This window comes from Phacochoerus africanus, chromosome 7, assembly GCF_016906955.1.
Source record: "Phacochoerus africanus isolate WHEZ1 chromosome 7, ROS_Pafr_v1, whole genome shotgun sequence".
Taxonomy (NCBI): Eukaryota; Metazoa; Chordata; class Mammalia; order Artiodactyla; family Suidae; genus Phacochoerus; species Phacochoerus africanus.
This window is the reverse complement of record NC_062550.1, coordinates 99,980,834-99,995,430: the sequence shown is the minus strand read 5'-3', so window position 1 is coordinate 99,995,430 and position 14,597 is coordinate 99,980,834. Positions and strand designations below refer to the sequence as shown.

Here is a 14,597-nt window from a genome sequence, read left to right as displayed (position 1 = left end):
GTACTGTCTAAGACTTGTATTAGTCCCCAAACCGCAAACCCCTTGTTCAAAAGTGCGAGTTACCAGAAAAGAATTCTCTTTAAGAACTTCTAAACATAAAGGATTACTGATTTCAGGCATTCATCCTGGAGGTTTTGCTTATATTAGAAATAACAGGTCTCATGCTTCACAAAATCAAAATGATAATTTAGAGTCAGGGAATGAGAGGAAATGGGGAAAGCAGGGTGCTGGAAGTTCTTTTCCCAAAGGCTCTATATAGAATTGCTTTTGAATGACTCCTTCTGTGTGTCAGAAATCCGGAGCAGCAGTAGCAATTAGGGACGATGTTACTTTCACTGGAGGTTCAGGAGTGGGAGAGAGGGGCGGGGGGACAAAGGAAAGGGGAGGAGGAAGTGGGGAGCAGAGGGAGGATGAAGATGAAGGGCACATCCTGAAGAGATGCTCGTGACATCATCCCCGGCATACATATATAGGGAAGGGTCAAAGCATCTCTCATAGTTCAGTCACTTCCAAAGTCAGCTGGAGGCTGGAGGAAGCGCGAGAAGAGTCCCTTCAGCTTGTCTCTGATGTTTATGGACTTGGCTTGCTAGAAGGCTCAAGATGATGATGGCAGGAATGAAAATCCAGCTGGTGTGTGTGATACTGCTGGCTTTCAGCTCCTGGACTCTGTGCTCAGGTAAGCTCATTCTGCATTTCACAACTCCCTGAAGGGATTTCTTTTAATGGTTGTTGTTGTTGTTGTTGTTTTGCAGTGTGTTGCTACTTACATTAATGTATCCAGGGAGAAGAGTCTCTCCCTTATTCTGGATTGGCTTTTGAGTGGCAGAAACTAGGTATTTTCTTGCTTTGTTCTTATGATCACAAGAACTGAAAGATCTCTTTTTCCTTTGTAAATCTGAGAGATAATAAAAGGGATTTTGGTGAAACATGTCATGGCCCCCTTTGCAGTGTAACCACTAGAGAAAACCAAAATATGTAAAACTTGAGTCAGGCTGGCCACTACCCAAAGAAGGAAATGTGAGAAAGTGAAAACCTGTAATTAAAACTGATTCCATTTGGGATGCTTGATCTTGTCCTCATTCATTCTCTCAGGATGAAGTGGCTTCTCTCTCCCACAAATTATTGTCTTAGTTGTATGTGTATTAAGATAGAGTAAAAATTGATGTTTGATGAACAAATGAATAAAGCATTATTTGTGGAAATTTATTTCTAGAAAAATATAAAAAAAAAACAAGCTCTTTTACAAATACATTTAATGTCACTTTTCTATGTGACAGATAGGCATACTATTAACTGTTTTTTTGCATGTTATTTAAGTTGATTCAGGATGTAACTGGAAAATTGTCATTCTTATATTAAGAAAAATTATTTCCCTGCAGAGTATTTTGCATGTGATAATTAAGAAGAAACTATACATTGCTAAATATTTATCAATAGCTGACTTTGAAAATAAGATTTAAATTTAAAAGAGTAACATGAAATATTTTAATGATTGCAATGTGCTCCAATTAATGTTTGAAAAATAACTTATCACATCAAAATGAAAAAAAAAAAAAAACAGAAGGGCAGCAAAAATCACTTAACCTGCTTTATATTGTTGTATCTTATAAATGTGACACAGAAATATTTCATTCAAATTCCTATGATTTTATTTAAATTAATATAAATGTTACTTAACATTTTAAGTTTCTTTTTATCATTAGAAAAAGATCTTGAATTTCTAACTTGAAAATGTTTTTATGAGAAAAATACCAACTTTCCCACAATGATTTTACCTAATAGTTACATGAGTTTAAAGGTATACTTAGAGTATGTGAGAAAAATGTAATTGATTAAGTACAGTGTTTATTAACTCTGGAAATTTCTTGCTGTGATAAGCTAAAATGTATGAAGATTTTGGGCATACATTTTTGACAAATGGCTAAAGGAATTAATCTTTCTTCTTGAAAAACAGATTGGACCTCTACAAAATAGGAGAAAAAGGTCTCTGGTATAATTTAGTTCCTGGTACAATTTAACACATGTGCCACTTCTCTTTTGCAAGAAATACAGAATCATTTTAATTTCTGCTTTGTTTTATGATATATATATATAGCTCAATGAGTATGAGCTAGTTCATCTTGTCAGGTCTAGAACTTTATTTCTATTACCTTATGGTATTTTCTAAAATTTTCTCCCCTGTAAAATATCCATTAGAGGAAACTGGGAAGGTTATTTTAAAAAAATCAGAAATCCATTTTCAACATTATTGCACATGTATTGATGGACAGCTCCACTTGTGCTTGAGCAATTTCCTTGATAGCCTGTGATAAAATTGCTAAGAGCACATAATTCTAAATTCTTGTTTAATGTATAAAAACAAATCTTTCTAAGTGTGTTTGTAAAACAGCGTCTGAAATTAAATATATTGCAGAGTCTTTCCTATTCTAAAATTATCAATATGCTATTCCCTTTGGTCTTGTCTTGAAAAGTGTCTTGTACATACCTTTTCTTTATGTTGTTTTAAAAAATCAATATGCATATATTCTATATATGTAAACTATTGCTAGTAAAACTGAACCAGCATATTGATGAAATCTCTATTATATAATATAATCAATTTTTTTACACTGACATTTAGAGATTCAACAATTCCAAATCATCAGTAGCTCTCTTGGCATAAAATCACGTGCTTGTTTTCTTAAAAGTGTTTTTATTATTCTAATAGCCTAAAATAAAACTGTAACTGTTGTTCTGTGAATACTGTTTTAGGGAGAATAAATGCATAGGAGAGACAATAAATTTTTAAGACAGAATTTTTGAGATTCATCTTAAATCTCTGCTACAATTATATGATGTATGATTATATAGTAACATGTGGTTTTGATTTTACTCAGATTCAGAAGAGGAAATGAAAGCGTTAGAAGCAGATTTATTGACCAATATGCATACATCAAAGGTAACTTTTTCTTTTCTTTAAACCAAGGACTGGAAAACATATTCACTCTCCTTATAAACACAGTGTCCTTTTCCTATAGCAATAATTTCCCAGTGAGACTGAAGAGTTTATTGGGAGGCGGTCCCTTTTTGGGAAACTTTTCCTTAAATTTAAAGGATTAAGGGTGTTGATGTGACAGAGAAAGAAATTATAGGGACTGTAAATCATTATAATGAACTTTTAATTAGGTCATCATATATTATTTACGTGGGCCTGCAAATTTGTTTCTAAAAGCCCGCTTTCCATTCCAATCACATTGTGTATGATGATGTCCATTGGCCTCACGTTAATATGTAAACAGAAACTAAGTGCCATTTTTGCCTTTTTTGTAATATCTGGAAAAGTGAAACGGAGTTTCTAAATTAAAGACAAAAGTTGATGAAACCCATGAAAGAAAAGCGGTAGCGAGTGAGGAGCAACAGACTGGCCACCAGTAGCCTTGAGATCTAACTCTGCAGCTGTGACTTAGGAACTAATGGATATTAAGCAAGGGGGTTAGTTACCATTATTTGCCTTTGTTTCCTCATTTTTAAATGTTGGAATTGGAGTTTATGATCTCCTAGACATTTACATTTCATCTACTCCTGGATTTAAAATTTTCTCATAGCACAAATGTTATCTGTACCTGCTCATTGTTTTCACTGAATAAAATAAAACTTGGTACCGTACTCTGTTATTCCTCTCTTGGGGTCTTGCAAGCAAGTTCCTTAAGTTCCAGCCCGTACCCAGGAATAAAAGTCAATTAGAATATACCCGATTATCACTCTACCACACTACACTGATTTACCCTGAGTGCGTTAATCAGTGTGTACCTACATGTAGAGTTAGGGAACAGAGGTGACAACAAAAAGATGTTTCTCAAAGAAAAACACATTTTGAGGCGAGGCAGTTACCCAGTGCAGTCACTGTTATAACACTGGCATCAAGGCTGAGGACTCAACAGAGGAGAGGAAAATAAATGCTCAAAACTCCTGTCTAATTTTGGAAACAATACTTCAACTCAGGTCCTGCCACTTCAGGTTTCTCTTCCCTAATTGTATGAGCATGTTCCAGGTGCAACAACTCCTAGAATATAAGGAGATTCAAATTATATGTCTGATAATGCGTGTGAAGGGGAAATACCCATTTTGTGTATGGTTGAGAGTGTAGGACATTATTTGAAAGCTAAGGAGGATTTTTTTTCTACTATGGCCCATGAAAGACATTTGGTGAATTTTAAGCACATACATATTCCCATGATTGCCCAGATCTGCAAAAAGGTGAACACGCTGAAATCTCTTCTACCACAATTTGGCAGGTCTTCTATGAAGGATGAACACATTTCCTTTAGCCATTAAAACTCAGTGACCAAATATATTTAACCTTAAGATAACAGTTACCTTGTTGAAGACACCATCAGAATAGCAATAACTACCACGACTTCAACTCAAAAACAGGTAGGCGGATGAAGTCAATCGTCTGCTCTGGAAAATGGGACAGATCAGAATGCCTTCGTGTCTTGGCAGGGATTTTACCTCTATGATTTAAAGTTTACAGTGACACGTAAAGAATCTCCAAAATATGGTATGGTTTGGGGAGTGCTAGTTTGTAAAAATGTAGGTGTAGAGGTTATGATTCCTTTTCAGGCCAAGACACTGCGAAGGAAAAACAATTCCAGTATGCGAGTGGTTTAGTTTCTTAAGAGAAATACATAGCAAAGGACAGACATGATGAAATGGTTCTCTTTTCTCCAGTCATAGGTTGTATCTCTAAAACAGGTCATGGAAGACAAACTGAATCATCTTGCCCCCCTTTTTACTTGAAATAAGTAAAATACAGACTATGCTGAGGAAGCACCCAAAAGCATAATTACCCCAATTTTGCAGCTAGATGGGAACAAAAAGCCCATTTCTTGTTCTTTACAAAACTACTATCACTTATTTCTATGTCATTTAATTGGTTTTTGGGGTTTGTAGTGTTCTAGACAAAAAAAACCTCTAAACTTTTGGCTATTTTAACCAAATGACTATTTTTAAAAATTTAAGAGAGCAGTATTTGATGTTAGTCTAATGCTACTCTTAAAAGCTCCAGCTTTCTTCTTTCCACTCTAAAGGTGATATGTGTGAGCAATTTCAAAGTGAAACTGTTTAGACACTGAAATACTCATGTGGACATACACTTAGGCAACAGAAGACTAAGAGAGATTCCAAAGCTGGAAGAGAAGTGGAAGATAAATAAGTTTTTTCTCACAATACAATTCTCTTTATTATCAATGCTAGTTCTGTGGTATAGTTTTATTAAGAAAGAGAACTTTGTACAGTATGTTTTCTTCAGGCTTTGAAAAAGCTGTTGGAATGACAATTTTCTACGGTCAAATTCAACACCTTATATATAGGAAGAGCTTGATAACTATTTATGAACTAACAGTGGAAATCTAGGATTTGTTACTAGCCCTCACCTTTTGTATTTGATATAAAAACTTCAGGGCTCTACCACAGATGACTTTAATTATTTTTACTTAGGTGAAATGCTTGAATTTGCCATGAATTTACCAGTTCACCCATTCAAATGCTTCTAATACACTCAAGTTCAGCATATTATAGATATAGATTCGGTCCCATTTAATTAAGGCAATTGAAATTTGACCAGTATAGTGTTCAGTAGTAGACAGTTAAATCAAATGATGGTAAATAAGAACTACAAATATTCTTGTTTGCCTCACTTTGAAAGCAAAAGATGATAATATTGTAAAGTTCTTATCTATAGGCTTAGGTCTAATATAAACATTTGCATAAAATAATTCAATAAATAAGAATGTTTTATTGTTAAAGAAAAACTATTCGTGACACTTGCTAAAGATAGCAAGTTTATTATTATATTATTATGTAGTATTATTATTACTATAAGTTTATTATTATTATAGAGGAGCTACTGTAACAGGGGCTTTGCAAAGATCAAGCTCAACTCCAAAAGCAACAAGGGCAGATGTGGATTTACAGACAAGGAGCAGGGCGGAGGTCAGCATAAGGAAAATCACTAAGAGGAAATATTAAGTCTAGGAGGATTCTTCTTTTCTTTTTTTTTTTTTTAGAATTCCTTTTTTGTTGTTATTTCCCCAATACAATTTTTTTTCTACTGTACAGCATGGTGACCCAGTTACACACACATGTGTACATTCTTGTTTCTCCCATTATCATGCTTCATCCTAAGTGACCAGACATAGTCTGGGAGGATTCTTGCTAGACTACATAACAGAATTCTCATATCGAGGATGGAAAGCTGATAAAATATCTGATATCTGGTCAGCCATCTAGGGTGATCAGATACTAAGGATGAGGCATCTTGGCTGATTCAACTCAGAATTGTTCCTGCTAAAGCTGGACTAAGTGGACCAAGGACGGGCCCAAGGTCAGAACCTAGTCCAGAAGAGGGCTCAGAAGAGCTTGCCTCAGATGGCATCAATGACAGAGTCTCTGTCATTTTCTTAAATGAAATAGTTCAAACCTTATACAAAACGTCCTCAAATACATGTGTATTTAGACACCCTAAGGTCCAGAATGCTCTTTCTGCTGTGCTGTATGACACGGGCTAATATGGCATTAGAGGGTGGTACTGACAGATTTAGTGATTATTTTAACTGGCAGAAGGGAATAAAATGATTTACTATTTCCTCACCCAAAAAACAATCAGACAACACAAGTCCTGAGAGAGACTTTATGAATAAAGCATACGGTGGTCAAGTAGTTTGGGGAAGATTTGCTATGATGTTGGCACCACTGAAAAGTTACAATGAGCATTTGCAGGTAAAAAGCTATGGGGATTCCTAAATTTGAGAAGCCTATAAATTTCTTTTAAACTCAAGGTTTCCAATTTACTTGACAGTCCGTCTTTGTTAAAAACAGTGGGTGCAAAATTAGTGTTCTAAGGACAACACTTTAGAAAACACTCAATCAGATGATCTCTGACAAGCTTCCCAAATGTAAAACTGTAGTATCCCATTAATTGGCAAGACATAAGGTGTGGCTGCCACACAATGAAGCATGTTGCCTCTTGAGTTTCCCACAGCAGAAAAATTCATCCAGTGGCTGATAACCCTATTATCATAGGGGCATAGTTGAAAGGATTTCCAAACCGAGTGAAACCACCATAGTGGATATCTGTGTACTCACAGATTACATGTCCTTGGGGTAATATTTTAACCAAAGGGTATGCATCCTGACCATTTTAATACATACTGCCAAAACACCGTCCAAGAAGGTATACTGACGTGTACTCAGGCCACCAAATATTTAGAAGGAAAAGTATCTGTTTCTCCATATCCCCGTAAGTACACTGAGTGCACTTCCACTTTTTAGCGTCTTCTGATTGGATCGTAGCCGAGTTGTACATCATTCCACATATTTGTTGCTGTACATATACCTTCTTTGATGAGTGATGCTGTGACTTGTTTGCTCATATAGCTTACCTGATGCTTATTTATTTTTTTTAACTGAGGCATTCGCCAGTTTCTTTTTGAAGGTCTCCACCTGTGTTAAGTATAGTAACATTTTGTGGCAGCTTTTGCGACACATCTTGCTTTTGTTTTTAGCGCAGGCTGTTAATTTTCCAAAGATAACTTACACACTTATGTATTTAAAGTTATCTATGACTTCTGAATTGGATATTTGCTTCATGATGTTTTTCAAATTTACATTATTTCAGTATGTTTACATACCTTTCTTTTTACTCATATTTAACCCATCTGGATATTGTTAGATCATACTATGTCAGTGAAAGTTCTAACTAGATCTAAATTAAGATTTCTTCATCGCCAACTGTCCCAAGGACTTCAGATGCAAACTCTGCTCTATGTTCTACCCTCATATGTATTTGGATCAATTTTTGGACATTGTATTCTCTTTTGTTGTTTTATATTTATTCTTGCTCTATTAAATCACTCTTTGATTATGGAAACTTTAAAACACATTTTAATATCTTGTGGACTAAGTCCCTCTGTATCACCTTTTTATTTTTCTGAATCTTCTTAGTTCTCACACATTCATAATTCCAAAGTAACTTATAATTATTTTGCTACATCCCCTCCTCTAACTTCCAGTGTCCCCACATTTCCCAAATTGGGACTTTGGTTTGCAATTGCATTGCATTTTTGGAGACTAATTTAGAGAGAATTGACACCAATAGCAGTGATACTGTTATCATTGAGTCTTCTCTTCATAAGTTTATGGTCATTCAAAAAAATGTTTGGTATGTCCTTTAGGAGTAATTTATATGTACTTTACATCTGTGCCCTTTGAGATGTTTGTTACTGGTTATCATTATTAACAAATATATCAACACTTGTTAATATTCATATATCATTATTTCACATTTAGGTTCTCCAAAAATTTGACAGATGGAAAGTTATCCATTACGGTAATAAAGATTTCAGACAAGATCTTAATAGAAAAGGCTGTTTATTTTAGAAAACATTATAATTTTCAAATAAATGAATTGGTCACCTGTGATGCTGCCTTTGACAACTATTAGTGTGTGAAGTAGATTAATGGTCCCAGCTATTGTAACTGTCCAAACCTATTAATATCATTTTAGTCACTGCTCTATTAGACAATAAAGTGTAATAAAGAGTGATATTTTTAATATTTCACCTATGATGTACACATAGATACTCATGTATTTCTGCTTACTATAATTTCTCTTTTCTTGCTGGCTTTGCTTATGTATATGTGCTTAAATGCATGTAACTTTATTGCATTTTAAAAATAGAGGATATGAAGTATTGGCACTACTCAGCTCTGCGATATGAAGTTACTAAACTAATAACAGTGTTTTTATTAGAGTAACAGATTCTACAAGATAATGGCTTAGCACAATAGAAATTTCTTACTCTTCTGGCACAAGTTTTAATTGCACTATTTGTTTCTACATTTCAGATAAGCAAAGCAAGTGTTCCCTCCTGGAAAATGAGCCTGCTGAATGTGTGCAGTCTTATAAATAACCTGAACAGCCAAGCCGAGGAAATGGGAGAATTTCATGAGGAGGAGCTTATTACAAGAAGGAAATTTCCCACTGCCCTGGATGGCTTTAGCTTGGAAGCAATGCTGACAATATACCAGCTCCGAAAAATCTGTCACAGCAGGGCCTTTCAACATTGGGAGGTAAAACAAAAACAAAATAGGAATACGATTATGCTCATACCAGTTAGGTCTCATTTGTACTGATTTTTAAAATCCTCATCATTATCATAACAGGAAGACATAAATATTAAAGAAGAATAAACCGTGTGTTGAGGTTAACATTCCTTCAGATCTTCAAAGTCTCCTTCAGATATTTGGAGTTTAGCAGCGTATCTTTGCCTCAGTTTAAAAGGGGAATATATCTTAAGGCAGATTTGATCCACATGCTTTTATTATGCTTAACCGTATGGCATGCTTAGACAATTTTTGGTGGTGGTGGTGGCAGCATGCCTGAGAAATTTAGGAAACTCAAAATATGTTCCTAGAAACACTGAGTCATAGAACACGAAAGGTTCAATTTTTATTTGAATATATTATGCAAATCTAAATGATAGGGATATGTATATAAGTGTATTTTTAATTGAATGTGTGGATGGTGTATTTAAATCCTTCTTAGAAACTGAACGAGGTCCACTATGGCTAATACAGGTAAATCTCATCGTCCAGAGAACTACAGCAAAGGACTGGATGAATCAGCTGTATTAAATACTGCACAAGTGAATCAGCTATATTAAATTCTACACCTCTGGTTTGGAATTGTTTGGAGGAGAAAAGAGAAATGAAAATGCTTTAAGAAAAAAAAAGATGAAAATTTAAAAATTTTCCCACCAAGGGAAACATTTCTTGCAGATTAACCCTTAAGTCTATGCCCATACCACCCTGAATGCACCTAGTCTCGTCAGACTAACCCCTACGAGAAATGTGCTCCATGCTTCATATTCTGGGCTTACATCAACTTTGGGGGTCTGAGGGCTGAGGGTGTCTTTCATGCTAATATAACAATTTCTAGAAGTTCCTGTCACAAAGATGCCCCGTGGAAAAGTGGAAAGGCAATGCAGAACTTCTAGTGTTTATTCTTGTAAACAAAATATCTTCTGATTTAACAAAAATTGCAAAAAAGATAGTTTTAATTTTTCTTGCTGAATTGTTTATCCCTTAATGCCAATTCCGGCTAAATGGTTTTCTCTTCCAAATACTACATCACTAAAACTTGGAAAGTACAGACTGTCACATCAGGAAATGCCAACTATGTGCTGTTGATCCAGGAACAAACCCCCAAACCTTCAATAAGCTATTGTACCGACAAATCAGGTGCACACAAGATGAAAAATTTAGCTATTTTAAATGTTCTTGAGTGACTTAAAATAAAATAATATTATTCAGAACACAGTAGAACTAATTACAGACTTTATGCACACAGAACTAGATTATCTGTCAGTGGCTGTTTTTCCTTCTCTGAAATTGAATAGCTGTGGGTTGAAATAAAGTCCTTGAAATGCGATTCAATGCAACAGATTATGTTTAAAATCTTAGTCTCCTGTCAGTCTTAGTTATAGCCACCACAGAGTTTAGAAGATGATCAAAAATATGGACACAGTTCTTATCTTGAGCATTGATTTTTTTTTTTTTTTTGCCTTTTCTAGGGCCGCTTCTGCGGCATATGGAGGTTCCCAGGCTAGGGGTCTACTCAGCGCTGTAGCCACTGGCCTACGCCAGAGCCATAGCAACAAGGGATCCGAGCCACGTCTGCAACCTACACCACAGCTCACGGCAACGCTGGATCCTTAACCCATTAAGCAAGGCCAGGGATCGAACCGGCAACCTCATGGTTCCTAGTCAGATTCGTTAACCACTGCGCCACGATGGGAACTCCTGATTTTTTTTTTTTAATTTCATGTAAATCATGTGCAAAACTCTGGAAAGGGTTCTGAGATATTTTTATGCTACTTGAACATTTTGAGTCAGAACAGTACGATCAGAAGAAGTGAACAGGGCATAATCAATGACATATTAGACAAGATTCTACATGGAGACTAACCCCTCAAGTTTTTTGCATGTGAACTTGCTTTTAATAATTAATTATTAAGCACCACAATGTAAAGATCTTTACTATTTAAACAGGGCGTTTACATATGTTCATTTCTATTATAACTGAGCAAGGGGGTAGAACAGCCATACCGCTGTGACAGAGAAATGAATCTTTAGAATGGCTTTCAAGTCAAATCAGTAATTAACTTAATTGAATATAAAATTCTATTGACCTCTGACACAAACTTGGTTTGCTAGATTCAAAAACTCTGTATTGGTGGTGACTCATGATGTATTTCCATATTTTGATCTGTCATAAATTGAATCCTAAAAAATACTCAAAGTTACATTGTGCGTTCCTTCAATCGGAGGTATTAACAGACGGTCTTGATAAATTAAAAAATAATCTTTAAAGGCTAGCCTGATGAACGAGACAGAACACTGAACAAAGAATCAGAAAAATTATGTTCTCATCTTATCTCAGCCGCTTGATAGCTACCTGTCCTTGGGCAAATCACTCAATTGCTTTGAACCTCATTTATTTCATCCACATACTGTCAAGATGAGATAAAATGTAGAAAAATACTCTGAAGCGGAGGACTTTATACGTGTAAGTTTTATTCATATTCTGTCTATCTTGCAGTTGATTCAAGAAGATGTTCTTGATGCTGGAAATGACAAAAATGAAAAGGAGGAAGTTATAAAGAGAAAAATTCCTTACATCCTGAAACGGCAGTTGTATGACAATAAACCCAGAAGACCCTACATTCTCAAGAGAGGTTCTTACTACTACTGAGAGGATAAATATTTTATTTACATGTGATTGTGATTTATCACCCTTTAATTAAATATAAAAATATATTTGTGTGGAACTATGACAGAACGCAATTGTCTCTTCTATTATTGTGGTTTATTAGATGTGATTTTTCTGCATTAATATAAACTGGACTAAATGTTTTCAAATAAATCCAGATCTTGAGCATGATGTGTTGTGTATAATTGGAGTAGATATTAATTAAGTCACATATAGAATGTCTGTAATTTTGCAAAGCACTTAATGGATTGTTAAAAGAGTCAAAATATTTGACATTCCAAACCAACTTATAAAAGATTAGAAAAGAGTCTTACAGCAAAGTCTAGCCTACATGCCATTGACCCAAAACAAAGTGATAGCACCTGTTTTATCATTTGACTGAATGTTTTATTGAATGGAAAGAAATACATGTTCTTTTCCAAGACTCCCTCATAAGTCTCTCAGATATGCAGAAGGTAGCAGTAGTAAAATAGGACCCTCTTCAAAGACTGATTAATGAATTATTGTTAATTATGCTTATCTGACTGGATGATCAACTGAATTTGCTTTTCTGTTAAATAAACTTCATAGCTAATAAAAAACTAGCCATCAGAACCATGTTTCTTTGCAGATTTACTTTCATTAGAAGAGGTGCCCTTTATAGGAATTTCCCCCCTCATATCTAGTAAATGAGAGCTTCATTTTTAACTTCATCGAAGAATTTGTGTGACTAATATTTTTTCCACTTGGGAGAATATTTTTGATGCAAAAGAAACCCTGGAAATAATTCCCCTTAAATTTCCTTTAAGACTGTGCTACGGTGTCATAAGCCCTCCCAGCCTTTATATCCCACCATCAGTAGGGACCTCCAGGACGGTCGCTCTGACTGGGGCCCTAGGAGGGCTTCTCTTTGCAGCACTGCAGCCTAGTCCCATGGTCATCCATGAAGAAAGATATCAGGATGTGGGGTATTCTGGAATTACGGAGTTTTGAGAATGCTTTCTTCTTCTGATAAGTTGCCCCCCTCCCCCCTCCCAGGCTTGACCTCACTCAGGAGGATTTAATCCGATCTCCGAACTTCTCTGGTAAAATCAGAACTACTCACAAGCCCACCCCCCCCCATCTCTTACAATCTCATCTGCTTCAACGTTAAAAAGTTCCCAACGCACTGATCCTAAGAAGGGAACTATTCCACAGTGATTAAGAGCGGCTCCTCTGGACTCAGATTCAACTCCACTACTCATCAGTAACCTTGGACAGCTTATGAAACCTGTTGCCTCAGCTACAGAAGGTGGGATCTGGGGGAAGATAAAAATGGCTTGGTATTGTCTAAAATGCTTAGAACTGTGCCCGGAATATGTTAATAGCATATTAAACTTAACAGTTATTCTGACTACTTTCACACCACTTTTCTCCTTCAAAAACGATAGAGCATAACACAATTTCATACATTAACTTTCCTGAATTTGGAACAACTACTGGTCCCCTGATTACCGCTTCATTCATTATTCTTGAGGACGTCCACATACATGTGCAAGATCCATCCAATAATGTCCTTTCTCATCCCCTGGCATCTTCACTTCCAATAATACACATGGTAGCACTTCATCCCATCCCATCACTTCCACGGTCAGACCGGAGAACTTCGCACTACCAATGAATTCCACCTCTCAAAGACCTCAGTTTCAACCGCTTTATTCTCTCCATGTCACCTTCTCCTTCCAGTTCACACAAACTATCGCTCACACTCTAACATGTATGGTCTCTTCTAATCCACTGTTCTCGTCGCTTTCCACTCTTCACCTGGTAATCACGCTCTCACTTTGCACTTTGCTTGGCTTCGATGTTTTTTTTCAAACAAAATTAAATTACCTTCCTGTCCTTCTCCCTTATATGAGCCTGTGCAGCATCGTTAGAGGAAATCTCCCCTGATTCTGAACGCATCTGAGGAGTGAACCCAACCTTGCTAAAAAGTCGTGCTTACAATTTGGGATCACGCTTCTCAGGTGGCTCCTTCGTACTGCCCAATACTCATACTCCATTTGCCCGATAAATTCTGCCTCTAATTCTTACTAAGGATTGTTTGGTTTCTTCTTGAATTTCAACACTCATTCTCCTCACTTTTATCAGATGACTTTTTACTTATTTCTCCAAAAATATAAAACAACAAGAAGAAGATTGTCATTTCCCAACCATCGAACGTAGCAATCCCCGTGCGTTACCCCTCAGTCCCTTCCATTTCAATGCAGGAATCGTCTCTTCTCTTCCGAGTTTCACTCCGTCATTTCCCTATGTTATCGCCAGCTCAGGTCAAAAATCTAGTAGTAATTCTTAACTCCTCTCTTTAAAACAAACCTGCCATTTCAGCTATGAAAAACTTTTGCTGGCTCTGCATTCAAAAACACATCTCAGGTGTTCCTGTTGTGGCACAGTGGTTCACGAATCCGACTAGGAACCATGAGGTTGCGGGTTCGGTCCCTGCCCTTGCTCAGTGGGTTAACGATCCGGCGTTGCCGTGAGCTGTGGTGTAGGTTGCAGACGCGGCTTGGATCCCGCGTTGCTGTGGCTCTGGCGTAGGCTGGAGGCTACGGCTCTGATTCGACCCCTAGCCTGGGAACCTCCATATGCCGCGGGAGCGGCCCAAGAAATGGCAAAAAGACAAAAAAAAAAAAAAAACACATCTCAAATCTGTCTACTTCTTACTACATCCACCAATACTGTCCTAATCCACAAGTTCCCCCCACCTCCCGCCCCAGGACTGTGATAATTTCGTCCCAGCTGCTTTCCTGTTATCATTTTATTCATC

General features: G+C 36.4%; 1 protein-coding gene across 1 annotated transcript; it reads left to right on the top strand.

Moving 5' to 3' along the window:
• The first annotated feature begins 462 nt into the window (after positions 1-462).
• Positions 463-12,404, top strand: NTS (neurotensin). Its single transcript, XM_047788606.1, has 4 exons — positions 463-676; positions 2,877-2,938; positions 8,887-9,111; positions 11,642-12,404. The coding sequence occupies exons 1-4, from the start codon at positions 601-603 to the stop codon at positions 11,792-11,794; spliced, it is 516 nt and encodes a 171-aa protein (XP_047644562.1). The 5' UTR covers positions 463-600; the 3' UTR covers positions 11,795-12,404.
• Positions 12,405-14,597: the final 2,193 nt, after the last annotated feature.

Coding starts and splice junctions, on each gene's coding strand:
- NTS (XM_047788606.1), top strand. CDS start 601: ATGATGATGGCAGGAATGAAAATCCAGCTGGTGTGTGTGATACTGCTG. Junction 677..2,876: donor CTCCTGGACTCTGTGCTCAG/GTAAGCTCATTC, acceptor GATTTTACTCAG/ATTCAGAAGAGGAAATGAAA. Junction 9,112..11,641: donor GGGCCTTTCAACATTGGGAG/GTAAAACAAAAA, acceptor TCTATCTTGCAG/TTGATTCAAGAAGATGTTCT.